This window comes from Trachemys scripta, chromosome 7, assembly GCF_013100865.1.
Source record: "Trachemys scripta elegans isolate TJP31775 chromosome 7, CAS_Tse_1.0, whole genome shotgun sequence".
NCBI classification, from domain to species: Eukaryota; Metazoa; Chordata; order Testudines; family Emydidae; genus Trachemys; species Trachemys scripta.
The window spans coordinates 32,051,532-32,078,454 of NC_048304.1; the positions used below are offsets into that span (position 1 = coordinate 32,051,532).

The 26,923-nt window shown below is 56.9% G+C and overlaps 1 protein-coding gene across 3 annotated transcripts in view; it reads left to right on the forward strand.

Annotated features, from left to right (window-relative positions):
- Window positions 1-212: 212 nt before the first annotated feature.
- ATG2A (autophagy related 2A) overlaps window positions 213-26,923 on the forward strand; it is a 38,103-nt gene continuing 11,392 nt past the window's right edge. For all 3 annotated transcript variants that reach the window (XM_034776136.1, XM_034776137.1, XM_034776138.1), the window contains exons 1-26: window positions 213-383; window positions 6,623-6,785; window positions 7,791-7,934; window positions 8,982-9,084; window positions 9,523-9,685; window positions 10,036-10,182; window positions 10,431-10,527; window positions 11,719-11,883; window positions 12,436-12,578; window positions 12,802-12,886; window positions 13,866-14,103; window positions 14,584-14,743; window positions 16,753-16,851; window positions 17,911-18,084; window positions 18,242-18,494; window positions 19,214-19,316; window positions 19,640-19,799; window positions 20,248-20,390; window positions 21,072-21,232; window positions 21,579-21,736; window positions 22,307-22,457; window positions 23,315-23,508; window positions 24,001-24,081; window positions 25,169-25,275; window positions 25,929-26,021; window positions 26,845-26,915. In XM_034776136.1, the coding sequence (XP_034632027.1) occupies window positions 213-383; window positions 6,623-6,785; window positions 7,791-7,934; window positions 8,982-9,084; window positions 9,523-9,685; window positions 10,036-10,182; window positions 10,431-10,527; window positions 11,719-11,883; window positions 12,436-12,578; window positions 12,802-12,886; window positions 13,866-14,103; window positions 14,584-14,743; window positions 16,753-16,851; window positions 17,911-18,084; window positions 18,242-18,494; window positions 19,214-19,316; window positions 19,640-19,799; window positions 20,248-20,390; window positions 21,072-21,232; window positions 21,579-21,736; window positions 22,307-22,457; window positions 23,315-23,508; window positions 24,001-24,081; window positions 25,169-25,275; window positions 25,929-26,021; window positions 26,845-26,915 (3,727 nt within the window). The remainder of the gene's footprint in view (window positions 384-6,622; window positions 6,786-7,790; window positions 7,935-8,981; window positions 9,085-9,522; window positions 9,686-10,035; window positions 10,183-10,430; window positions 10,528-11,718; window positions 11,884-12,435; window positions 12,579-12,801; window positions 12,887-13,865; window positions 14,104-14,583; window positions 14,744-16,752; window positions 16,852-17,910; window positions 18,085-18,241; window positions 18,495-19,213; window positions 19,317-19,639; window positions 19,800-20,247; window positions 20,391-21,071; window positions 21,233-21,578; window positions 21,737-22,306; window positions 22,458-23,314; window positions 23,509-24,000; window positions 24,082-25,168; window positions 25,276-25,928; window positions 26,022-26,844; window positions 26,916-26,923) is intronic.

A 26,923-nucleotide genomic window follows, 5' to 3' on the forward strand; every position in this document is an offset into this window, starting at 1 on the left:
TCGCTTTGTGGCGCTTCCCCGCGGAGCCAATCAGAACAGAGCGAGAGGTGACGAGCTACATTCTGCCAGCCAACCAGTGCGGGGCCTGCCCTGCCAGCGGGCCAGTGCTGGGGGAAAACAAGCCGGCCGCGGAGCCGGGGGGGCAGAGTGAAGTTAAGGCGGGGAGGGCGCACCCCGGGTCGGGTAGAGCCGCCCCCGTCCCTCACCCAGCCATGTCCCGCTGGTTCTTCCCCTGGTCCAGCTCCATCAAGAAGCGGGCCTGCCGCTACCTGCTGCAGCACTACCTGGGCCACTACCTGGAGGAGCGGCTGAGCCTGGAGCAGCTCAGCCTGGACCTGTACCAGGGCGCCGGGGCGCTGCGGGACATTCACCTCGACATCTGGGTGAGGGGCAGGGATCAGGAGTGGAGGCGCTGCGGGACATCCACCTCGACGTGGGGGTTGGGGAGCTGGGAGGCCGGGGGAGCTGGAGGGGTGGGGTTGAGCTGCACGACATCCACCACGACATGGGTGAGGGGGCTGGTTGGGACTAGGGGAAGCCAGGGCGCTGGATGGGTGTGGCTGGGATTGGTACCGGGGGCTGGGGAACATCGACCTCAATATATGGGTGAGGGGCTGGGAACTGCTGGAAGGGTCCGTATCTGGGGTCCAGGACACTGTGGGATCTTGGAGAAGGACAGTGTGAGCCCAAGGCGGAAACAGGATGCTGAGGTGGAGGTGGGGGACAAGGTTGGTTGGGGTGGGGCTGGAATCTGTGCTGAGGCACTGGAGCTGGCATGGGCCTAGATCTGTAGCTGGGAGCTGAAGGGGAAGAGGGGAGAACCAGGTGATGTGGGAAGCCCAGATGGAGGTCATATCCCCTGATCCATAGGGGTTGAGGGCCTGGGATGGGGCTCAGGGAGGAGGAGCAAGGACCTTGAGAGGCATCTGCCTGGATATGTAGGTGAGGAACACAGGGCAGCGTGGCTCTGTGGGTAAGAAGGGGATGGGGTAGGAACCAGGTGTATGCAGGGCCAGAGAGTAGACTGGTGACTGGGAAGAGAGGGGGGGTGCGATTAGTGACAGTGACTGATCCCACCAGGAAGAACTAGCTTCAGGATGGGTTGCCACCCCTTGTGTGTTTCACTGCCTCCCACCTGCCCAGGCAGTACTCTATGCTCAGGGTCGTGTCTCTGAAATGCCCAGCTTATAGAGCAGTAACTGCACTGTGTGTTTTTGGGAGGAGGGGGGATGGACCACTTGGGAAGTGGCCTCATGGAGGGGTTGAGACAGGGAAATACCTGGTTAATCCTTAAACTCCCACCCTGTGTGCTAGGATGGTCCGGTCCGTGGGTTTCTGATGCTGGTATATTTCCATGGCCTGTTCCTTGTGGATTTCATTTTCTGGAGGTGACGTTCCATTGAGCCTATCTGGCCAGTCTCCTTGCTGATATGAGACAAGCAGGAAAGGGCTGGACAGACAGCCACCCACCCTCTCCTAGTCCAGTGCTCTGTCTCCTACCCCTATCTAGGCTGATATGGAGCTAATGCTAGAAGTTTCACCCCCACTGCTGGGGAGCCCAACTCTGTAGTGTTACCCCATGTGGGGTATGTGCTTGTATTTGAGCCATTCACCCACTTAGCCCACCCTTACATTTCTTCCCCTGGTTTATATTAGCAGCAGTGCTGTGCCTCAGTTTCTCCACCTCCCTTGGAGCTGGGCCACCCTTCCTTGTCTTCTGCTCCCCTTAGGTTGGGGGAGGGGCTGCTGTAGCTGCTGGGTTAATAACCTTGCTGTCACCCCAGGTGTAGTGTCTTGGGGAAGTGGGGTATGTCCCTGAGTTGTGGGTCATGTCACCAGGTCCCAAATAATAGCCTAGCATTGTGTTGTGGTGAGTGTTAGGGCTCGGCTTCCAGTGCCCCACAGTGAAGGGAATGAGAGGACAAGGAAGCTGCATGGGGCCTGGGGTGTGTTGATCTTGGGGAGGTCAGGAGGGAGAATCAGAGTGGAGCCACACAGTGAGGCTATAGCTTGGAACTGAGGGACATCAACAGAATGGGGGGAGAGAAGAGCCTAGGGGGCTGAGGGATGGGTTTAGGTCAGTGGTTCTCACACTTTTGTCCTGGTGACCCCTTTCACACAGCAAGCCTCTGAGTGTGACCCACCCTAATAAATTAAAAACACTTTTTAATATATTTAACACCATTATAAATGCTGGAGGCAAAGCGGAGTTTGGGGTGGAGGCTGACAGCTTGTGACCTCCCAGGTAATAACCTCATGACCCCCAGAGGAGTCCTGACCCCAGTTTGAGAACCCCTGGTTTAGCTGCGTGCAGGCATGTGGGAGGGACACCAGTGCTGTGACTCACCTTTGAACTCTTGCAGAGGGGAGAGCACCCCCTGCTGAGTCCCCACCCCACTTTCTGAAGCACAAGCTATAACAGGGGAGGGCTGGGAGCTAGAACGCCTGGCTCTGAAGTGGTGCCCTCTGTGACCTTTGCCCTTCCCCTCTGTGTGCCTTGATTTCCCTGCTTGTGCTCGCTGGTGCTAGCAGGCCCTCAGATGGAGGCGCTATATTGCGAGTGGCTTGGTAATGCCAGTTACTCTTGGTTGTGCCTAGCTGGTTGCTGGGGTTAGCCTTGCACCGCAGGTGAGGCTGCTCTGCATGTATGTATTGGTGGTGTACCATGAATACAGAAAATGCCAAAGGGGGGAGGCGAGAGTGTGGGTAGGTGAGTGATCAGACCCCAGGGCTGATGAATGCCCTGGGCTCACGCCAGCCCCGGAGCTGCTAATTAATCTGCTCTGTGACTCAGGGTTTCCTGACTCATGCCTGGCTTCAAAACAAGCACAGAGCTTCCCTGTGGGGAGAGGAAGAGGGGTGGATAGGGGAGGCATTGTCTCTGATTGGGAAACTGAGGCACAGGGGCTGTACCTCCTAAGGGCACACAGTGAGTTAGCAGGAGAGCTGGGATAGAACCCAGGAGTCCTGGCTCTCAGCCCCCTGCTCTAACCCAGTAGATCCCGTCAGGAAATCTGCTCCCTCTTGTTCTCTGCACTAGCCCAGCCCTGCCTTAGTTTCCTTGCCAGGTCGGGAGGTGGCGGTGGGGGATGTTGCCATTTTGGGCTGGCCAGCCAGCCCATAATCCTAGTGCCAGTGAGTACCGCCCCTTGCACCGAGGTGGTTGTTGTCCTACCTGCTGGGGAACGGGGCTGCTGGCCTTCATGAGTGGGTTATAATTAGCAGCTGCGGTCACTGTACACCTGTTAGAATGATGTTTCCCTGGCATGTTGGGACTGGCCTTCTGTGTGTCCCCACCACCACTACTGTGTCCCACTGTCCCTCCTTACGTGCCCTCCCCTCCCTGCCATGTCTCAATCACCCTCCCTATTCTTGGCTTTCCAGGAAGCTGTTCCACGAGGCACAATGCAGCCTCGACTGGCTGCCTCGTTCTGCTCCTGTTGAGCTGTGTGTGACACATGGTGGCAGTATGGTCTAGTGGCTGGGGCACTGGGCTGGGAGGCAGGACGTTTGGGTTCTAGTCCCAGCTCTGCCACTGTCTCTCTGTGCCTCAGTTTCCACTCACATCCTTTGTTTTGATTGGAAGCTCATCAGGTCAGGGACTGGCCATCACTGTCCGTGTGGGGGCTGGTGTGATTGGGGGATCCTGAGCTTGGTCTGGGGGTCTGTGTGGCTCCCAGCCCAATGGGGGCCTCTGATTTGGGTTGAGGGGGTCTGCAGTGCTGGGGGACCCTGATCTTGGTCTGTGCGGTGCCTGGTATGATGGGGGACCCTGATCTTGTTTTGTGCAATGTTTGGCCCCATAGGGGCCTTGATCTTGGGTGTGTGGGGGGGTGGGGGGGGGAGGGCAGGGCTGTGCAGTCTCTGGCCCGATGAGGAGGGTCTCCGATCGGAGTTGGGATCCCAAGCATCAGAGGGGTAGCCGTGTTAGTCTGAATCTGTAAAAAGCAACAGAGGGTCCTGTGGCACCTTTAAGACTAACAGAAGTATTGGGAGTATAAACTTTCGTGGGTAAGAACCTCACTTCTTCAGATGCAAGGCACTTCTTGCATCTGAAGAAGTGAGGTTCTTACCCACGAAAGCTTATGCTCCCAATACTTCTGTTAGTCTTAAAGGTGCCATGGGATCCCAAGCGTTATTGTCAGAATAATCCAGTAGCCTTAATACTTAGCATTTCTATGAGGCCTACAATTAACTAGCTGGAAACCCTGTGCAGACAGCCTGCTACTTCCTCTGCTGAAATGGTTTTGCAACCAAGTCACCTGACCTCCCCAGCCCTTGTCACCAGAGTAGATTTTAGAACAACAATCCATGTCATCTGGCATCAGAGGGAGGTTTCCCAGATAAGAGTGCAGCATGCAAGGATCAGCTGGCCGCTGGTGACATGCAGCCAGCTCTGGAGTGGGGCACTACAGGGCATGTTAGCCTAGGACAGGAAGTGCAGCTTGAAGTGCCCAGGGTATTTGTACCCTGCTGGAATGTGGACAGGCCAGTTGGATTCACACACTTAGCCACTCACCATTGAGGTTAACGATGAGCCCTGAAGTGGAATCTGGCTGTTCCAGGCACTGGGAAGTTGTGAGCTGCCTCTGCTTGGAGGAGTGGGGAATACAATGCTGAGTCAGCTCCCTGTTCCCAAAAAGGTAGCAAACTGCAAGCCAGGACTCCTGGGCCCTATCCCTGGCTCTGGGAGGAGAGTCTAGTGGCTCAAGCAGGGGTGGCTGCTGGGAGTCAGGACTCCTGGGTTTTATTCCTAGCTCTGCCCTGGCTTGCTGGGTGACCCCAGACTCCCTGCCTCAGTTTACCTCTTCAGAGAATGGTAGGTAGCTCTCGTCCCCTAATGCCCCTACTCTACTTGCACTACATTGATGACACCTTCATCATCTGGACCCATGGAAAAGAAGCCCTTGAGGAATTCCACCATGATTTCAACAATTTCCATCCCACCATCAACCTCAGCCTAGATCAATCCACACAAGCGGTCCATTTCCTTGACACTACTGTGCTAATAAGTGATGGTCACATAAACACCACCCTATACTGGAAACCTATTGACCGCTACACTTACCTACATGCCTCCAGCTTTCATCCAGGACACATCACACGATCCATTGTCTACTGCCAAGCTCTAAGATACAATCACATTTGCTCCAATCCCTCAGACAGAGACAAACACCTACAAGATCTCTATCAAGCATTCTTAAAACTACAATACCCACCTGCTGAAGTGAAAAAACAGATTGACAGAGCCAGACGAGTACCCAGAAGTCACCTACTACAAGACAGGCCCAACAAAGAAAATAACAGAACGCCACTAGCCGTTACCTTCAGCCCCCAACTAAAACCTCTCCAGCGTTTCATCAGAGATCTACAACCTATCCTGAAAGATGATCCCTCACTCTCACAGATCTTGGGAGACAGACCTGTCCTCGCTTACAGACAGCTCCCCAACCTGAAGCAAATACTCATCAGCAACCACACATCACAGAACAAAAACACTAACCCAGGAACCTATCCTTGCAACAAAGCCCGATGCCAACTCTGTTCATATATCTAGTCAAGTGACACCATCATAGGACCTAATCACATCAGCCATGCCATCAGGGGCTCGTTCACCTGCATATCTACCAATGTGATAAATGGACACAAATCTGACATCGGGAATCATAACATTCAAAAACCAGTAGAACACTTCAACCTCTCTGGCCATTCAGTAACAGATTTAAAGGTGGCAATTTTGCAACAGAAAAGCTTCAAAAACAGACTCCAACGAGAAACTGCTGAACTTGAATTGATATGCAAATTAGATACTATCAACTTAGGCTTAAATAGAGACTGGGAATGGCTGAGCCATTACACACATTGAATCTATTTCCCCCATGTTAAGTATCCTCACAGCTTCTTGTCAAACTGTCTTAAATGGGCTATCTTGATTACCACTACAAACATTTTTTTTCTCCTGCTGACAACAGTTCATTTTAATTAATCAGCCTTTAGAGTGGGTTGGGCAACTCCCACCTTTTCATGTTCTCTGTATGTATATATATCTCCTCACTATATGTTCCATTCTCTGTGCGTCCGAAGAAGTGGGCTGTAGCCCACGAAAGCTTATGCTCAAATAAATTTGTTAGTCTCCAAGGTGCCACAAATACTCCTGTTCCTTTTGTAGGTAGTAAAGTTACCTTTAATACTTGGTGTGATGCTTAACTCGTCAGTCCTTCATTAGGGAAGGTTTGAAGGGGTAGGAGCCCATGGGAGTGCAGGAGCTTAGTGGTCTTAGCAACAAGTTGGAAATCCCTTGGCTCAGAGATGCCACCAGTTTGAATCCTGACAAAATCACTTTGGGGCCTGGAGGTTAAATAAATTTGAACTCCATGAAACTGTCTGCTGAGGGCGGCTCTGAAAACTGACATCTACTTTCTCTGCTGTCTTTGGTCAAATAACCCTGTGCGACAGTGAAGGGAATATCTGCTGGCTTCTGCACCCCACCCCAGAGGTAGCTGTATCAGCGCTGGGCAAGGGATGCTGGTATAAACAGCCCCCTCGCCCCACCCCAGAGGTAGCTGCATCTCTGTCCCAGGTGAGTGGTCTCTGTCTGAATGCTCCTCTGTTCTCCCTGCAGTCGGTGAACGAGCTCCTGGAGTCAGTGAGTGCCCCACTGGAGATTGTGGATGGCTTCATCAACAGCATCGCGGTCACCATCCCCTGGTCGGCGCTGGTGACGGAGAACTGCACCGTGGAGGTGACAGGGCTGCAGATCACGTGCCGGCCCAAGTACCGCAGTGGTGAGAGCTGGGTCTGCGGGGCCGAGGGGTGGGGCTGCTCCCAACCTCCCCCTGGTGTAGGGACATGACCACAGCATCCTGCGCTCTGGCTAGTGCCTGCTCCCCATGCCCATTAGGGGTGTTGCTCCTTTAGCTCCAGCTGCGGAGGCCTGAGTTCTCTGAGTGTGTGGTCCCAGGGGCAGGCCTGGCCCAGGGAGTGCTGGTAGCTGGCACTGATGGCTGGTATCTTAATTTGCTGCTGTTCCTCCCTGCAATGCAGAGGTGCTCAGCATCTCTCGCCCCACTTCCGCATTTCCCATAAGCCCCGGTGATGGTCAAAGGTCACAGCGGCCAACTGTGTGAAGTGGGGTCCCCCCCATGCGAGTTTTGCCCTGCTACCTGCAGGAGAGGTGGTTTTAACAAACCTCTTGGGGATCCTGCCCCTGTCCCAGCCAGGGTCTCTACTAGCGCAGCACGTGGAGATGGGCTTCACCCGACATGAGGGCTCCGGGGTGGGGACTGACCTCACTAACTGGGGTTCCGGGAGAGGGTGGCTGCTTCTGGAGGGTGGTTAGCCCTTTCAGAGCTGGGGGCTGCTTGGATGCCAGCAGAAATAATTAATAGGGGCTCTTAAAATTGCTCCTACAGACATCTCTCCCCACCCCCTGCCCAGGGTGAGAGTATGAGCCCCGCCCCCATCACTGCCAGGTGCTGCACAGACCCATCCAGGCCTGAGACCAGGCCCCCTGGGGCCAGGTACTGCACAGACCTAGTGAGAGACAGTCCCTGCTCGAGACAGAGGAAGGATTATCCCCAATTTTAGGTATGGAAACCAAGGCCTAGTGGCTAGGGTAGCCTGGGGCTTGGATCCTGTTTCTGCCTGAGTCCCTTTCCTGTTCTGTGCCTTTGTTTTGCGCTCTGAAGTGGATGGTGATTGTGTGCCTGGCCTGCCTTTGGTGGATGGGGCTGGCAGTGCCTTCAGGGTTCACTGACCTTCAGTAACGAAGTGCCCCTCTGTTCCCGCAGCCACCCCGGGAACAGAGTCTCAGAGCTGGTCATCATGCATGACCACGAGCATGCAGCTGGCCCAGGAGTGCTTGAAGGACCAGGCTGAGGAGCCCCCACAGCCTCTTGAGGGCCTTGAGATGTTCGCCCAGACCATCGAGACGGGTGAGTCTCTCCCGGGATCTTGTAGGGCGGGAGCCAGGGGGAATCTGATTGCTGCTGGGAACCAAGGGGCAGGTGGAGACCCAGGAATGGAACTCGGGAATCCTGACTCCTAGTTCCACCCCTGTTCTAACCTGTTAGAATCCAGTCCACTTAGAGCTGGAGATTGGGCTCGGGGGTTCTGTTTCCCAGCCTCCCGTGCTCTAACCCACACAGACCCCACTCCTGTCCCAGAGCAGGTAATAGAGCCCAGGAGTCCTGGCTCCCAGTCTAACCACTAATCTCAGGGGTAAGCAACTTTCCTTGTCTAGTATAAACTCAGAGTAACATGTATAGAGGGGTAGAACAGTGGTCTCCAAAGTGGGATGCGTGCACCCCAGGAGGTGAGCAAGAGATCTTTGGGGGTGAGCGGCAGGAGGCGTGCTTTTTATTTTATTTTTTTTGCTTTGTCAGTTTGGGCGGATTCCGAGCGCCTTTTTTTTTTTTTTTTTAAATTATTATTATTATTATTTATTTTTTTTTTTGCTTCGGCAAAAATGGTAGAGCCGGTGCGGCAGGGGGTGCGTGCTCAAATTTTTTACTGATAGGGGTGTGTGATCAAAAAAGTTTGGAGACCACTGGGGTAGAAGATAGATAAAATGCTCCCAAAACATACCACTCTACTGCACCCCCAACCTCCCCAAAGGGAGTGGTTGGAGAGAGATTGTGGCAGATGTCAGTTGTGTGGCTGAAAGCCAGATAACCCGCCCTCCATAGGAACCAATATGGGACAAGGAGAGAGGTTTAGTGGAGAGATCCATGGGGTGGGAGATAGTGTGACCTAGTGAGTAGAGCACTGCAGTAGGAACTTGGGAGACTTGGATTTTATTCCCAGGTCCGTCACTGTGACCTTGGGCAAATATCTGTGCCTCCGTTTCCCCATCTGTAAAATGGGGATAACAATACTGCCCTCCTCTGTAAAGCACATTGAGAGCTACAGATGGAAACAGAGGTAATTACTGCAAGATGGTCCCTTAACGTCTCTGGTTCTCTCTGGCATCCCCTTCCCAGTGCTGCGGAGGATCAAGGTGACATTCCTGGACACCATTGTTCGGATGGAGCACGTACCCAGCAGTTCTCAGACTGGGGTGGCCCTGGAGGTGCATATTAAAAGGTAACGGGGGTTCTGATCCTGAGTGTGGAGGGAAGACTGTTCCCCTGGGGATCCTGTCAGAATTTGAGCTAAGCTGAGTTAAGCCAGGCTGGTACCTGGATGGGAGACATCCCAGGAGGAATGGGGTGGTACAGGGAGCCATGTTAGGACTTCAGTGAGGGGTGCTCTTCCCTCTTTCAGTGCTTTCCTGATTCTCAGCATCCCTTGCTCTAACCACCAGGCCCCACTCCCCCCCCCCCCCCCCCCCCCCCCCCCCGACCCCGTGCTCCCCCCCCCCCCCCCCCCCCCCAGAACTGGGGATAGAACTAGGAATCCTGTCTCCCAGCCCCCCTCGCTGCTCTAAGTGCTAAGTACTCAGCTGTCTGAGGCCACCTTTGGCCCAGCTCTGGTACCCATGTGGCTGTGTCTAACCCCGTCCCCTGTGACTCGCTCCCCCAGGCTGGATTACTGCGATGAGGCAGTGAAGGACCCCAACCAGGTGCTCCCAGTCGACATCCACCAACCCCCGGCCTTCGTGCACAAGATCCTGCAGCTGAGTGGCATGCAGCTGTACTACGAGGAGTTCCCCGAAAGCGCAGCCTCGCCTGTGCCGGGCCCCCAGGTACCTCCAGGCACAGCCATGGGAGGGGACCGGTGGGCCTGCTTGGGGGAGGGGAGTGGGCCTAATGTATAGGAGTTGTGGCTCCCAGCCCCCTGCTCAAACCACTAGACCCCACTCCCTTTCCAGGGCTTGGGAAGGAACCCAGGAATCCTGATCTGAACACAAGGCGTGGGATTGTAAGTCAGAGCTTCTGGGTTCTCTCCCCAGCTGTGTGCGTTGGCAGCTCGGTATTGCCTGGCTACCATGCGGGGAGAGCCCACTGAATCATTTTGGGATGGGAGGGGCTGCTGGTCCCAAACCAGCCTCATCCATTTGTAGCAACCAAACTCTTCTCCTTTCCATCTGCCCAGCCCCAACCCCAGATGAGCGAGTCGTTGTCCTCAGCCAGTGGAGAGGCGCCCGAGGGTCCTGACCCTCCCCTGCAAATCGGCAGCTGTTCTGGCTACATGGAGATGAGGATCAAACTCAAGCAGAACGAGGCCTTTCCCGGGCCCAGGGTGAGAAACATTGGGTGGGGGGATCCCATCCCCCCTCCTTTTTCCCAGCTGAAAGGGGGTCTCATGGAGATGTGGCACAGTGCACCACCTACTGGTATTCACCTGTGGAACTCACTGCCTCAAGAACATCCTGTGGCTGGCTGGGAGGGGAGCCAGACTGGATGGGCCCATTGGTCTGTTCAGTGGGAGCAGGGGGGAAGAAGGAGGAGGAACCTGCCTAGTGAATTCTGCTTGTCTCCTCTCCCCAGCTGGAGCTGGATGGGAAGCTGGGATCCCTGCACCTCTTAGTCTCCCCCCAGCAGATTTTCTTCCTGCATGACCTGCTGACAGCACTGAGCGTCTCAGGTGAGCCATCGCTGGAAGGTTATTCCACCCTTTCCTCCACCCCGGCTAAACACAGCTCTTGGTAACACCTAGAGAGGCTCCTGGGTTTTGTCCCCAGCTCGGGAAGGGGAAGGGGGTCCAGTGGGTTAGAACTGGAGGAGGCTGGGAGTCAGGATGCCTGGGGAGAGGAATCTGGGGATCACCACCTGGTTTGCTGGCTTGATGCTCCTTCCATTGTGAGAATCTCTGAGGAGCTGCTGCTGTGATCTGGGCTCAGCTATCCATGCCTAGTATCCCTGTGCCCCTGCTTTTGGGGCTTGGCTGTCTGTCTGGGCACCATATGCCCCTTGCCAGCTCTCTGGATGCTCTGCCAGTGACAGGTGCTGGCTGGGCTGCAGCCCTGTCTGGGGTGGGTGCCAGAAGCTTCAGCCCTTTACCCGAGTTTGACCCCTGCAGGCGGTTGAGGGAAGCTTCTTCTGATTGGCTGCCTGACCCACTTGTCCACCTCCTGGGGCAGAGCAACCAGTCAGAGCTGCTGAAGGAAGCAACCTGAACCATTCCCCCAGGAGGGGAGGTGGAGTGGAGAAGAGTGGTCCTGAGGGCTCGCCCCGTGAGAAAGGGTTGGGTGAGCTGAGGGGAGGAGGGAGCAGAGAGAGCCCAGCACCTCAAGATAGCTCTTCTCCTCCCCTCTCCCTCCTTGCAATGCCCAGGCTGGGAAAAGGGGCTGGGAGGAGAACCCCAGGAGGAGCTGAAGTGAGGCCACAGCAGATGGGGCTGGGGGAACAGGTTTGATCTGGACTCTGGGGAGGCAGAATTAAGTGCTGGGCAGGGGAGGAGCAGGAGCAGCCTCTGCTGCAGGAGCTCTCACCCCCCGCCCTACGTCACCTTACCTAATCAGGGGGTATGGGCAGCGCTCTCCCTCATGCATGGAATGGGCAGGGCAAGTCCAGAGACAGACCAAAGCCGTCATCTTTTCAAACGTCTCGTGACTCTTGAGGGACTGACCTTTGCCAACTTGCTGAGATCAGTACTGCCCTTGGGGTGGGGAGATCCTCGCTTAGCGGGGCTCAGCTGTCTCTGCCTGGCAACCCACGTGCCAGTGGGATCCAGCCCAAGCCCCTCTTTCCCCACCAGTACCCCAGCTGGTCCCCAGGGGCTATCTTCTCTCAGCACCTCCCTAACCCCCACGGCTCCTCCTCTCCCCAACCCAAGAAGCCAATGGCCTACAGGAGAAGCTAAGCAAGAGCCGCCCACTGGACTCTGAGGACCTGAAGCTGATAGAACAGGATCTGAGCCAACAGCTGCACGGGGGCCAGGGCTTGGGGCCGGGCCGGCTTGAGGAGGAGTTGGAGAGCTTCGTGGGCCTGGAGAACAGAGGTGACGTCTGGGCGAGGCGCACTGCGGGAGGAGGGGTGTCAGTGCTAGACTCTGCACTACATCGTGGCCTGTGTGCTGCAGACAAACCCCCACCCTGCCTGGGAAGCCAGGATGAGGAGCCTTGGCCCTTTGGCTCCAGAAGCAGCATAGGCCACTCCCACTTGAGCTCAGGTTGGATTTCCCTCAGCTGGCAGCAACAGCAGGTCTCTTATCCTTGGTGTGGCCCTGCCGCTGCAGGGCGATGGAGATTACACACTGGTGTACTACAAAACCAGAGCACGTAGTTGTGCAGCCCGGGACTCTCACTGAGCTCTTCTGGTGCCCCTCAGTCCCAACCCACCGTCTGTGTGTTATCCCAGCCCTGCTCCCCTTTTGCCCCAGCTCTGCTGGTGCCTCTCAGCCCCCTTACTGTGTGAACCCTTATATGAGGGCAGCACTTTCTGGTGTGCCTGCCCACATGCTGCACGGTCTCCCAGTACAACAGGCTGCCTGTTCCTCTGCTGGGGCTCCACCTCCCTCCCATGACCCTGCTTCTCCCCCTTTGCCTTCCAGAGATGTTCTTCTCCATGGCTGCCATGACGAGCAGCGTGACCTCCATGCGCTCAGTCAGTGATCTCTCTGATATCGAGCTCGACTCTTCTGTGCACAGCGACTACAGTGCCTGCCCCCTGCAGCCGCCTTCCTTCGCACCGGGGGTGAGAACTCGCTTTTGGGGGGCAGAGTGGGAGGGCATAGCTGGCAGCATCTGGCACTGTTCCCCCCTCGGCTCCCCCCCTTTCCCGTGTCTAGAACCAGGCAGAGCCCTCTGAAGCTGTCTGTGCCTGCTCTGCTCCGTCCCGGGAGCACCTTGCTGCCACCAAACCTCGTCTGTCCCCCCTGGTCTGGCTCCGCATCCCTAACCTCCGCTTCTCTCTGCAGCTGATCCTGAGCAGCCCCAGGCGCTACGGCCGCTCCCCCTTTGCTGCTACGCTCCCGGGCCTGCAGGGCCTGAGCAAACTGCCAGGTGAGTGGGGCCCGTCCTGCTGGGTTCGTGCTGCGCTTCAGTGGGGAGCGTGGGGTTCCACCCAGTGCTGGGAAGGCAGTGGGGTTGGGGTTTGGCGGGGTAGAGCAGCAGGGGCTGGCAGCCCGGACTCCTGGGTTCTCTCCCAGGTCTGGGATGGTAAGGGGCTCTAGTGAGTTAGAGCGGGTGGAGGCCTGGGAGTCACTGCTTCTGGGTTCTATTCCCTGCTTGGGGGGCTGCAGGCTTAGAGTCCATCCCTGAAGCTCGCTGACTGTAGAAGGCTTCCTTCACTCATGGCTGAAATCTGACTCAGCCATCTAGGGGTAAGTGTACACACCTCTGGGGTGGAGCGTGGGCGCTGTTTATACAGGGATCCCTCACCTGACGCTGAGATGCAACTGCCTCTAGGTTGGGGCATGGGGGCTGCCACAGCCAGGTGAGTTTGAGCGAGGTAGAAGGCAATAACCCCCAACTGGAATTTGACTGGGGCAGCTAGGTTAGTGCCTCACCCCTGCGGGGGATCAACAAGCAAGAAGGGCCTCAGTTTCCCCCTCCACCCTGACCCTTCCCCTTTGGAAGACCATACCTCCATTGGCCTAACCCCTCTTTCTCCCTGTGAAGTTCTGGGGCCCAGGGCTCCTGGGTTCTATTCCCATCACTGGGCTCCCACCAGCCCCTCCTGCCCCCCACCACAACTCTGCCATTGCCTGGTAATCCCAACCTGCAGCCCCTTCTGCTGTGGGGCATCCCCTGCTTGGAGGGAAGAGTGCCCTAGCAGGTTTCCCAGAATCCTCTGGGGGTTGGTTGTAATGCACCAGCTTTACCTAGCGTGGGAAACCTGGTGTGAGCCCTGCAATGGGGAGGATGGCCAGTTGTAGTCCCTTTGCTAGCCAGACTAGCCCAGGAGTGTTAGGACTAGCCTGGGGGGTGGGGCGCTCTCACTGCCAGGACTGTCTGATCCGAGGTGCCTGATCTGTTGCAGGCAAGGCCCCCCAGCTGCCCTCCCTGGAGAGCCTGCGGCCGGAGACGCTGCTCAGAGTTACGGTGGGCGGCCTCACCCTGACGGTCCCGCATCAGTGCCCTGGCCCGCCTGCCCCTCCCCATCTGGCCCAGCATTTCTTTGCCGAGTTGGCCTTCTTCAAAGACTCAGCCTTCGGTGGGCGGGACTTTGGGCATCTGCGCCAGTGCTTTGAGAAGGCCTGTCCTTGCAGTAACCTCAGGTAGGCTGGGTGCAGCTCCCTGCCCCTCGTGGGGGACACACGATACACCCTGGCTGCTCCCTACCCCAGTCTGGGGCGTGGTGCGGAGGCAGGTACCAGAGGATGTTTTAGATGTATGATCTCCAGGGGACTGGGGCATTGGGAGGTGGGGTCAGCATGGATTGTGAGGGGAGGGTACGGCACCCCTAGTGCCATGCTGGGGTATTGGGGCTAGCACTGATTGGGAAAAGGAGAGCACCCCCGTTCCATTCTGTGCAGCACAGTGCCCCCTAGTATCGCTCCTGAGGCACTGGGGTAAGCACTGACTGTGAGGGGACAGTGTTGCCCCCCCCCCCCCCCCCCAATCCTTGAAGTCTCCCATCCATGTGCTCACTGTCCCTGTGCCTGCTTAGCTTGTAACATCTGCCTGGGCCACAGCACTGGGGCTGTCAACCCCCCCCCTTCACCCCCTGTAGGCTGACTCCGCCTTCCCACCCCCAGGCTTACTGGAGCAGCCCTACAGGTCACCTGCCAACAGAGAGCAGCTGGCTCCCTGCGTGTGCTCAGTTCGGAGGTGAGCTTCGGCATGCTGGAGATTCTGGAGTGCCTATGGGCCAGCGCCAGCCCGGAGCGCAGGCAGCAGAAGCCGGAGTACACCGAGGTAATGGATGGTGAGCGGATGGCAGAGCCACGCCCAGGGCTGAGCATTGGGGTCATGGCTTTCCAGCTCTCCTCACTTCTGACCTGACCATGGCTGTTGCTTGGAGGTGTCTAGGAGGATGAGACCTCAGCCTGCAGTCATGGTGTGCTGAGCCCAGGGTCAGGGCTGGCTATGGTGGGGAGGATCTGTTTTGCCTGGGAGTGGGGGAGTGCTCCTGCTATCTGTACTCCATGGGCTCTGCCTGAGAGGAGCAGAAGAGCACGTGCAAGGCAAGGATCAGAAGGGTGTGAACCCCAAGGAGGGAGGGGAATTATTGTTGTGGGCAGGGGGAAGCTGGGCCAGCTGATACCCAGGCAGGGCTAAGCCAGTGGTATCCTAATCCAGAGGGTAAAGGGCAGGGGTGAAGTGTTAGAGCCCTGGCAGAGTCACCCCCAGTGAACACCCAGTCACCAGGCTGGTGTATGGATCCAACCTTTGGATCCCACATGTTTTCAAGCTCGCTGGGCCTGAGCAGCATCCAGTTGTTGTCTCGGTCCTGGCCTTGCTGACAGGTTCTGGAGGTGCAGACTCCCTTTCTGGCCCTTCTCCTTGAGAGGTGGGGTGCTGCTGCTCAGTGCCGTGGGCCCCCAAACCAGTGCTGACGCTTGTCCCACATCTCCCCAGTAGCTTATGCATGCTGCTCCCAGGGCTCTACCTTCGTGAGCTCTCCGGTTTATAGATAGTTCAACCCTTTGGGACCATGTTGCAGTTAGAGCAAGGGACCCAGACTTCGGAAAGGGACTCCTTAAACCCCCCTCTCCACCCCCAGTGCACACTCTGCTCTTGGACAGCACAAGAGAGTTCGGATCTGTGGACGAACACACAACACCTGAACGCAATCCCTCCCTCCGAGCCCTGCCCACTCCTAAGAGTCTTTTGGGTTCTGGTCAGTGTCATTCAGGGAGGCCAGGGCCCTCCTGCTCCGCTTCCTGGTTCTGCAACGGCCTGGTCCCTTGGCTAAAGCATTTCTCTTTGGAAAGCCATTTCTGACACCGCTTCCTGCCTCTCTTCTCACGCTGGGCTTTTCCATGCTCTGGCACTGCTGGGCACAGGGGTTGTTAAACATCCATGACAAAGAATGCCCCACTGGTGAGGAAATGGAAGCAGGGAATGATGAGTAGGCGTTGGATCTACCTGGATCCGTAGATCTCTTGTGCTGTCTGAACAGTGATGGTTGCAGAAATTGTTCTGCAAGTCTGTCTGCTGCCTTCCACTATCACATGTCCCAAAGGGTTAAGCTATAAACCAGAGTGCCCTGCCCACAAGTGAAGTTCTGGGAAAGGGCCGGTGTAAGCTGCTGGGGTGTATTGGGGGAGGGAGGACAAGGAGATTGTGGGCCTAGGGAAGCTGGGCTGCAAGGTCCCACTTCAATGGAGGGATGTCTGACAGTCTGTGCCCAGGAAGTGCACCAGAGAAGCCAAGGACAGGGATGGTGACTGAAGCCTGCACAGACCAAGGGGAGCTTAAAGCCCACGGGTCCAAACACAGTAGCCTGGTGTGTCCAGCAGGGGGCGCACTGCCTCGCCAGAAACGGTCTATTGAAAGTTGATGGCCCTGTTTCAGCTTCTCAGACATGGTCTGTTTTCTGCCACAGACCGGAAGGTCTAATCCACATGGACTGTTCCAGTCGCAAACAGCAAATGGAATTCATCAGTCTACGTAGACTTATTCCCTTAGTGGTTACAGCGAGATCCCTGTTGCATGGTATGCTGCACTGGCTTGGAGAACAGACTGTGTGTGGGCTAAAGGAGACGAGACCTGATGACTCTGTCCATTTTTAGGAGCGGACCAGGCCACCTGAGCCTTCTGTCCCTGACAGCCACTGTGCCAGCACCTGATGGGATGAAACCCCTCCCCAGAGAAGGGTGGGTGGGTTGTGGGGCAGCTTGAATCCGTTCTTGGGAAACTGACCAAGCGTCTCATGTTTGGACCTGCTGCACAAGCCTTCACCCCACTCCTTCTCTCTACAGCTAATGACCTTCAAGAACCCCAGTGCCTTCACCTATAACTCCTCGGCCCGGCCCTGCGCCCAGATCCACTACAAGCAGTCCGAGAAGCTGCCATCCAAAGTGAGCAGCAGCCTGAGGCCGGAGGGTGTCTTGAGATTCAGTGCAACTGGCGTATTTTTCTCCCCCTTTGCCCCACTCACAGGGACCAGAGCCATCGCAGGCTGCCGCTTGATGGCATTGCACTGGGTCCTCACAGCAGGGAGGTGGGGGGATGCTGGCTGCCCTGGGTTATCGGTTTTGCTGTGATGGGAGCACTCCTGGGAGCATTGGTCCTGTCCCTCTGCCTGGGAGTGGAAGTTCTCATGAGGTCAGAGCTTTGTTGGTTCTGCCTGGCTATTATTAAATTACATTCCAGTAACACTTGGAGTCCCCAGCTGAGATGTGGAGGAGGAGGGAAAGCCCCATTGTGCTGGGCACTGCACAGTCGCAGTGAGATGGTCCCTGCCCGAAGAGCTCAGTCTGTTTAGACAAAGGAAGGGTTATTCTCATTTACAGATGGGGAAACTGAGGCAGCAAGTGGAGAAGTGACTGGTCCAAGGTCACACAATGGAATAGTACCAAAGTGTCCAGAGTCCAATCCAGTCCCTTAACCACATGCCCACCCTTCAACAATGTGCCTGAATGGGTGGGGGGAGAGGAGGTTGGTGCTCTGTTGGCTTGGCCTGTGGATGGCAAGAGCTCTCCTGAGGTTGGTACTCCATTGGCCTGGCCTGACTGTGGCAGGAGCTGTCCTGTGGTCAGTCGGCTTGACCTGACATGTGGCCAAGTGCCAGTAGGTCTCAGTTCCACGCGCTGGGACCTGCAGGGACACGTAATCTTACACAGCCAGATTGGGTGGGGCTGCATCAGCAGCAGAGGAAGCCAAGCAGGCAGAGACAGAAGGAAGCCCCAGCCTCCCTGGGTGACCCTAGAATAACACATTGGCAATTGCAAGAGACCCTACAATAATACAACAGTCTGTACAGTCCCAGATGACCGGGGCCAGCACCTGAGCTTCCCCCTCACTCCAGTGCTCTGTAGAACGAACCCCCACCCCCATCCCCACCCCCACATAGAGCAGCATCTCCCCTGGCTGGGGAGGCGTTCCCAGGGCTCCGATGGCTCTATCTCTCCCTGCAGAGCAATCTCAAGAAGGCTGGGGCTAAGCGAAGCTCGGAGCTGTTGGCGGAGCTGGCAGAGTTCCACTCTGATGTGGACCTGGGGGTCCTAGACCGGCTTGGGTCCCTCCTCCATCTGGCAGCATCGGCATCCATGCAAGATCAAGCCCCTGGCCTCCATGCAGACATGCATGTGGTGAGTGTGGGGGATGGAACATCTGCCAGGAGGGGGTGTCGTTCCCAGATGGCTGCAGAGGAGGAGGTGCTTATGCCTGCAATGGGTGGGGGACCTGGAGGGAGACCAGGCTCCTGTTAATCCTTTCCTCTCTCCCCCTCTTGTGGCTGGGTGCCAGGCAGAGTCTCTCCATGCCCCCGAGAGGCACACAACCGTGCGGCTGGCAGCACCCAAGGCCACCCTGCGCTTGCAGTTCCCAGTGCCGGACCTGCGGCCCGAGCCAGAGCGTCAGCCCTGGATGGAGAAAGCTGTGCGCAAAGAGAACCTACGACTGGAGCTGACTGATGTGGTGTTCCAGACGGAGCTGCGGGCAGGGCCAGGGGGTCATGGGGAGCCCACCCGGCTGGAGGTGACCTTAAGCGACCTGCATGGTGAGCATGGGAAGGGCTGAGCTGCAAGGCCTTCTGGGAAGTCTGTCGCTGACCTGAGTGGTGCTCACTGTTCCCTATGGAGGTTAGGAGGCTGCTGTAGCCTCTGGGCTAGTAGACTTGGACAGTGGCTGCTCTGGCTCTAAGATCCATAGGTCCAGGGTTGGGTCCCTGCTGCCAACAACCCTCCTGGGGGTGTCTTGTTCCCCTAAGGGGCTGGAGGGCAAATCCAGGCTGCAGGGACGAGGCACAAGGCCCACAGGGACCCCCTCTGTTCAGGTTGAGTTGGGGGGAACATGAGGCCCCATGTCTCCTGCTGTAAAATAGGAAGGGGATGTTTCTAAATGGATCCCTTTTGGTTTTGTAGACCCTACAAAAACTTGAATGCTCTAACCAGAGCCATCCTGACACCGTTCTTTATTCTAACCAGTAGACTGCCCTCCCAGTCTGCCAGATCCAGGAATAGAACCCAGGAGTCTTGGTTTCCACTCCCACCTCCATTTGCTTTAACCATTAGACCCCAGAACAGAACCCAGGAATCCTGATTCCTGTGCCCCTCCCCACTCTGCTCCCACAGCTGGAGATGGGATAGCCAGGAGTTCTGCATCTTTACTTCTCCCCCAGCCCCCTTACAAAGCCCTCCCAGGTGTAGGGTAGAAGGGCAGTGTTTGGGAGGGGGTGGGGGTGTGTCTGGGCACTGAGTCAAGCCACTCTCCTTGCAGGTCTATATGAAGACGGTGAGAGGCTCTCTGTACCCTGCATCCGGGTGAGCAAAGCCCTTGACCCTGCAGCCAAAGGACCGGGCAAGAAATACCTCTTCCCAAAGTGAGTCTGCTTTGGGGGGCTGATCTCCCCACCCCATGTGCACCCTGGTAGGAGCAGCTCCCTCCGCCAGAGCCCCTCCCATCCCACCAGCTCCTTCCCTCATCTACATCTTGGCTGATTGTCATCCGATCATACATCCTCTGGTTTCATGGAGCGCCCCCTGTGGTGGTGCCCAGGGTTGGCGGGGGGTGGGGAGCTCAGATGTGTTGGGGGCAACATTTCATTGCAGCATCTGAGACGGGGGAAAGTAGCCCCGTATGGGGTGGGGGTCTACATGGTTCACCCTGTACCCTCTGACTTTCCCTCCCACCGGCCCTGCGCAGGATCATGGTGACCCTGACCCCCCAGCACAGCCTGTCCCACTGGGACTTGGCGATGGACAAGGAGGAGATGGATCTGTCAATGGTGGAGAGTCCCTGTGAATTGCGGCGGCCCGAGCCCTCCCCCTTCTCTTCCAAAAGGACCATGTATGAAACTGAGGAGGTAAGGGGGGTGGCCCTCCCTGGCGCTCAGTGGGGAGGCGATAGTGCTGAGGGTGGGAGCATGGAATGCCCCCTGCCTGCCAGAGGGTCTGATCCCGCCAGGAAAGGCGTGAGTGGTCTCTTTGGGGCAGGTGGCTTTGTTAGTCCAACAGGATACAAGGAATGCAGCAGGGAGGATCTAGGGTATGGGCTGAATGATCCTGAGGGAGGAACCAATTGGGGTTCTCAACCCCCTTCCATATCAGGAACCATATCTCAACCCCCTTTCCATCTAGCTTGGGCTCTCTCCTCCCATTAACCAGTAAGGAAAGGACAGGGGGAGGTCGTGACCCCTTACATGGGGGTCACAGCCTCCATGTTGAGAACCCTCCTGTTTAGTAGTTGGTTGGCCAAAGCAGGTGCCTGTTCCTTTAAGTCTTTAATCCCACCTGTGCTGGCCTCCCCCCAAGATGGTGATCCCTGGAGACCCTGAGGAGATGGCAGATTTCCAGGCCAAGACAGTGGCTGCTTCACAATATGTCCTAGAAGTGACCCTGCCAAGTGTCCACATCTTCCTGCCTAGCAAGGAGATCTACGAGAGCATCTATAACAGGTATCAGGGGAGGGATGGGAGGGGACATCTAGCTGTGTATCCTGGCTGGCAAGGAGCAGCCACAGGGCCAGGCAGCCTCTAGGGATCAGACCCTGAATCCTCCCTGCCTGCCCCCTGGACTCTTGACCTTCCATCTGCAGTGCGGGGCACTGGCAGTGCCCAGCTCACGTGGACCAGGCCCTGCCTGTGCTTGGGGTTGGAAGAGCTGTCGGCTGGGGCGGGCCAGGTCTGAGCAGATGGATCCCAGGTGGCCCAAGGCTCCTGGGTTCTGGTCCCAGCTTTGCAATGGGCTTGGTTTCTAATGGTTGGTGCAGGGCAGGGCTGGCAGTCAGGGCTCTTGGGTTCCATCCCCACCTCTGCTGCCAACTTGCCAGGTGATCTTGAGCAAATTGCTTTCTGTGCCTGTCTCCCCACCTGCAAAATGGGAGATGGCGCCTATTGAGTGGCCCATCTTGTTCCCTGCAGCACCCTAGAGACACCCTGTGAGAATATTCGGTGGTGAGCTCTCTAAGGCAGGGGCCGTCTCCTTCTGTGTCAGTACCAGGCTCAGAACCAGGCAGGCCAGGTCTATAACAAACACCGCTGGGCCTGGGGAAGGATTGGGGGTGCTTTGAGGGGCTCCTGGGCTAGGGGAGACAAAGGCAGTTGTGGGTGTGAAGCATCTTTCCTTTCCTTCCCCAGGATAAATAATGACTTGCTGATGTGGGAGCCAACCAGCCCATTCCTTTGCTCCTCCGGGCCTGCGGGGGGCGCTGCACCCGGGACCTTCTTCTCCAGCCACCCGCCCCCTCCCAAGTATTGGCAGGACAACTTCAAGATGTGCAAGTCTGCCTTTAAACTGGGTAAGGAGCCAAGCCCCTCCCCCAAACCTAAAGAGAGGTTCCTATCACCCGCACTGACCTGTGAAGCCTTAATGGAAATGGGGAGTGAAGGATTCTAGGTGGGGAATAGCATCACGGTTGCTTGCTTTGTGATGGATGCAGGATAAGGAAAGGGGCTTGTGGGTCCAGTCCCCAGCTCTGTGAAGGTAGCAGAGGTCTAGTGGTTAGAGCAGGGGGCTGGGAGTCGGGACTCCTGGGTTCTATACCCAGCCCTGACGTGACCTTTGGCAAGACCTGCCCCTCTGTGCCTCAGTTTCCCCATGCAGCGAGAGCTGCCACTAACCCTCCTCTTCCCTGTCCCCGTCAGACTCGGACTCTGAGGATGAGGACTCTCACTTCTATTCAGTGGACGAGGCGGTGGCTCAGCGGAGGAAGGGAGAGCAGCTGAGCCTACGCCAGCAGAGCCGTTTCTCAGCCGTGGTCTCTATCCTGAAGGGCAGGGTGACGGCTCTGTGCGAGGCCAAGGTGAGGGCAACCCCTAGGGACCCACTGCCAGGCCATCTCCTCTGAGCCCCAGCTAGACAGGGCCTGGCCTGGGCACTGTTTGGATGGGAGATCTCTGGGTGCTGCAGGGAGCAGGGGAGCGGAGCCCTTCCCTCTGAGCCAGTGGGGGTCCCAGTGTGGCACTAGGTGGCGCTGTGCTGCAGGGACCAGGATGGGGGCTACTGCTTTTCCCTAGAACTGAGCTACTCCTTCTAGTGTCCAGGACAAATTCAAACCTGGGTCATTCTCCTCTGCCTCTCCAAATGCCCACCTGTCACCCTTCAACTCCCTCTGGAATTCCAGTTAGGTACTGGGTCCTTCCCTACTGTACCATGCTGCTGTGTGCTGTTTAAATAAGCCTTGCACCCCTCCTCAGAGTTGGCTGCATCTGAGCCCAGGTGAGGGATCTCTATATAAATAGCCTCACATCCAACCCCAGATGCTGCTGCTCCTCGGTGCTGGGTGACTGTTGCCATTTGACCCTTTGGGATGGAAGGACAATGGTCTGCACTGGGGCGTCTGACCCTTGTCCTCCTTCCCCTCTGCCCCCAGGGTGAGGCGGGGAAGAAGCTGGATGACTCCCATGGAGAGATCGTGCTGGATGTGGACAACTGCACCATCTTCAGCGTGTCCCAGTACAAGGGCCAGGAGGAGCTTGGCTACCTCTGTATAGAGTCTGAGAGAGTCACCCTTTATCATAAAGGTATGGTTCAAACTGCGGGGCGGGAGGGTGGGGGGGAGCTGGGAGTCAGGACTCATGGGTTCTGTCCTGAGGGGGGTCTCGTCAGTTAGAGTGGGGGTTCTGGTCCTGTGTCTGATGAGCTGATGCAGTGGGGGCTGGGAGCCAGGACTCTCCCACTGAGCCATGGATTCATACCTATCCCCATGTAGTGGCAGGGGCCCAAGGTTACAGAATAGATCCCAGGGCTGCCAAGTCGCAGCCCTGCTCTCTGGCACACTGGGACCCATTTGCCTTCTTCAGAGCCCTCCGGGGGGGCACTGTAGGGATCTCATGAAGTGCTGTGGAGCTGGGGTTTCACTTGGCCCATCCAGTCCAAAGGGCAGCAGGTAAGGCCTGCGCTGCCCTCTGTGCCCAACCTCGTGGTGACCTCCAGTGGGAGCAGCCAATGGGTCAAAGAGGCAGCTGGACTAAGGCCAGGAGGCAGTTCCCTGCAGTGGGGATTGCAAAGGATGAGGCTCTTGCACCCAGCGGACGCTCAGAGTGGGGTGGGGGGACATCTAGGGTGGAGGTGGGTCTTAAAGAGACAGAGCAATGCTGGAGAGGGTGGGGATGCAGCTGCAAGAGTTAATACCGAGGTCATATCAGTAGCTGTCGGAGTGGGTTATGAAGGAGGTCAGGATCATTACCCCCCATTTTACTTAGGGAGAGAGGGGCAGTGACTCTACCTGGCGTCACCCAGCAGGCCAGTGGCAGAGCTGGGAACATAGGCTAGCTCTCCTGAGTCCCAGGCTAGCGCTCTGTCCCACAGGGCACTGGGAGAGGGTTGGTGGGAAGGATGGCTGGCCAGCCAGCGGGCCAAACTCTCTCTGTCCCCTCAGCTGTGGTAGAGGACTACTTCCTGGCCAGTCGTTTGGAAATCCCCAGCTTCACCCCCCCTGACAGGCTGCACCCCACAATCTACTCCTCGGAGGAGGGGGTGCTGAGCGGGCTGGCGGGTGGCAGGAAGGACAGGCCCCTCAAGATGCTCTCGGCTGCCATCCGCATCAACCTGGACTTGAAGAAAAACATCAAGGTATCTTGTCTCCACTCTCGGGGCTATGGAGGAGGGGAATCAGCTGGGCGGGCTCCCTCTGCTCCCCCTTCTCCAAACAGGCTAAGAGCCAAAGCAACTTCTCCCTGGGATGCTGCATGTATTGTTTAACTTAAAACATCTCAGCGCCAGCTTTCATCTGACTTGTCTGTTCCTAGAGGCTATTTCCCTGTAGGATTTCCTCTGTTCCTTCCACACCTCGGAGAGCCGCTGGGACGGTCCTGTCTCCCTGTGCACTGCCCCCTGTGGCATGAACGGCCATGGGTCTGGATGGGGGGGCCCAGCTGGGGTGGATTGGCATGTGGGGGTGCTAGAAGCCTGCTGGTCTGGTGGGTTAGGGGGGAGATGTCCTAAGGGTGTTCATAAATGGATTCCCCCCATCCTGCCCCTTACAGAGCCTTTCCCCATCTGGGGGGCGTCTCCCTGATTTTTAACTTTGCTTCCCCAATCTCCCCTTTTGCAACCCGAATCCAGGAGTTCCTGGTCACCTTGAGGCTCGAAGGGGCCACCATGCGACATCACATGGCGCTGACCAATCAGAGCTGGTACACACAGGTACGTCCTGAGCCGGAAGTACCCGTCCTGGAGTGAATAGCAGAGGGAGCTCTGCAGTGTAGCAGCCACGGGGCTGAGGGAGACTTGGGGCCAGGCGTGGAAGCTGGGCCAACACCAGCGTGGCTATAAGGTGTGGAACTTTCCCAGGGGACAGATTGGATGCTCCATGGCTTGGACTTGCGCCCTGGTGTCCAGCTAAGGGGAGTCAAACTCATTCATTGGGCAGGGCCCAAATCTCTGTTTAATTGTGGCAATTCTTGCCCCTTGCAGGCGTAAGCCCCCACCCGGTTCCTTCCGCTGCCATGATCAACAGTGGAATAGCTGATCTGGACCAGAGGGGGCATTGCCCAGTGGTTAGGGTGTTCACCAGGGACTTGAGGCCTGGGCTCAATTCCTGGCTCTGCCATAGGCTGCCTGTGTGACCGTGGGCAAGTCTTTGGGCCTCTTTTTCCCTACTTATAAAGTGGTGATGGAGTGAGGCTGGGTGTCTGAATGGCTAGAGCACTGGACTGGGACTTGGGAGACCTGGATTCTATTTCCAGCTCTGCCACTAGCCTGCTGTGACCGTGGGCAAGTCATTTTGCCTCTCTGTGCCTCAGTTTCCCAATCTGCCGTGGGGATAAGAACCCTGCCCTGCCTCCAAGGGGTGTTTGTGAGGATAAATCTGGTACGGATTGGGGCCAGATGAGAGTGTCAAGTGGAAAGGTCAGCTCTGAGACTAGCAGGTCGCTGTGTCACTTTCACTCAGTGCAGCTCCCGCATCTCTCAGCCATTGGCTCAGGCTTTTGGCAGACTCAGGCAGTTGCTATGAAATTGGTTATACTCTAGGCACATGGAGGCCTAAAAACTGACTCCTTTTTTCATGAAAGCTGAGATTCTGGCCAACACAAATGCATTGGCCAGGCTAGATCTGTATGTCCGACACCCCTGGTCTAAAGAGAATCCTCCTAGTTCAACCACAGGGGACTGGGGCTGGATGCAGGGAGCGGGGGAGGTGTCCTCCAGCTCAGGGGATCGGCATGGGCCTTTCTGCCCCTATGAAGACCTGCTGTCTGGGGTGCACACGCTCACACTCTCGCTCTTTCAGCTGATTGACTTCCTGGACGTACTGGACGATCCGATTCTGGGCTTTGTCCCCCCAACGGTCATTACGGTGCTGCACACCCACCTCTTCTGCTGTGCGGTTGACTACAGGTACTGAGGGGAGCAGAGGCGAGTGGGCCGCATGGAGAAAAGGGTGGCTGTAAAATAGGAGAGGCCCTTGGCTGTTTGTACAGGAGGAACAGAGGTGAGACAGAGAAGTTAGATTGGCAGATCTGGTTTGAGGGAATCCAGACTCCCAGGTTCTGTCCCAGCTCGGAGAGGCAAGTGGAATCTAGTGGGTTAGAGCAGGGGGGTCTGGGAACCAGGACTCCAGGGTTCTATCCCCAGTTCTGGGAGGGGAGTGGGGTCTTTGTTAAAGCAAAACCTGGCCTGATCTCTGCTGTCTGCTCTACTTCTTATCTTGGCATCTTGGAGACTGGATGCGTTGGTGGGAGCCTCTGTCACCTTGAGATAGTCTCAGGTGGGACAGGAACACTGGCCCGGCCAGAGAGGATCAGAACCGAGCTCCATCTGGTTCAGTATCCTGTCTCCGGCTGTGGCCAGTACCGCATGCTTCAGAGCAAGGAGTAAGGACCCAGCAAAGGGCAGCCGTGGATCATCTGTCCCCTGTGAAGGCTGCGATCCCATCTTGGCGGGGGGGCTGTGGGATAACCCTGCTGTGCGGGGACTCTTCCTGGCTCCTTTAGCCCTCCTATCACGCCCCACCCTCACACTGGTTCAGTCACTACCATCTCACCCCTCAGGCCCCTGTACCTCCCCGTCCGCGTGCTCATCACGGCCGAGACCTTCACCTTGTCCAGCAACATCATTGTGGATACTTCGATCTTCCTGCTCAGGTAGGCGTCATCCAGCTGGGGACAACCCAAGAGAGCTGCCCTCTCCAGGGAGGGCCTGTCTCTCCCTGGGCTGGTGAGATCAGGGGGCTTGAGACCTGTTCTCTCTGGGCCGAGCCTGGGCTGCGCACAATAACCAAGTGCTGGCTTGTGTGGAAGAAGTTGGGGTCAGCAGCTCTGGAGCTGCCATCGTGCGGGTGCCTGGATGCCATGGTGGTGGGCGCAGTAGAAGGAGCCCAGTATGATGGAATCCTGAGTGATTTCTCTGCCTATGTCTACTCCAGTTACCTGGGGTGTAGCTGTGAACTGCTGGGCCGGGTGCGCTTATTGCAGGAGTCTCACACCAGCTGGCACCCTGTATTCCATTCCCTGCCCCCCTGAGCCAGCCAGTCTCCCCACCCTCGGGCCAGGCAGAGCCGGCACTGCTAGAAGGCCCTATATCCAGTTCTCCATCCTCTCGAGCCAGCCAATCCCACTGTTCTGGGGGCCAGATCAGAGCCAGCACCCCTAGAGAGGAAAGGCCCGTGTGCCATTCCCTGTCTTCCCACCCTGGGCTGGATTGGCACCAATGCCCTCTAGAGGGGAAAGGACCCATGTCCTATTCCTTGAGCCACCGCTCCCCGGCGCTTACTCCCTTGGCCCAGGGTGGGAGCCAGGGTCCGTGTAACAGGGCCAGAAGGCCCTGCTGATACCTATTGCACTGTGTGGGGCCCTTGGGTTCATAGTTACTGTACAATAATGGACAAGATCTTGATTGTATTCGATCGGGCTGGCATGTGCCTACTGGAGGGGCGGCAGGGTTTAAGTCACTCTCCCCTTCCCCCAGGTTTATTCTGGATGACTCTGCCATCTACCTGTCTGACAAATGCGACGTGGAGACGGTCGATCTGCGGAAGGGTAAGAGC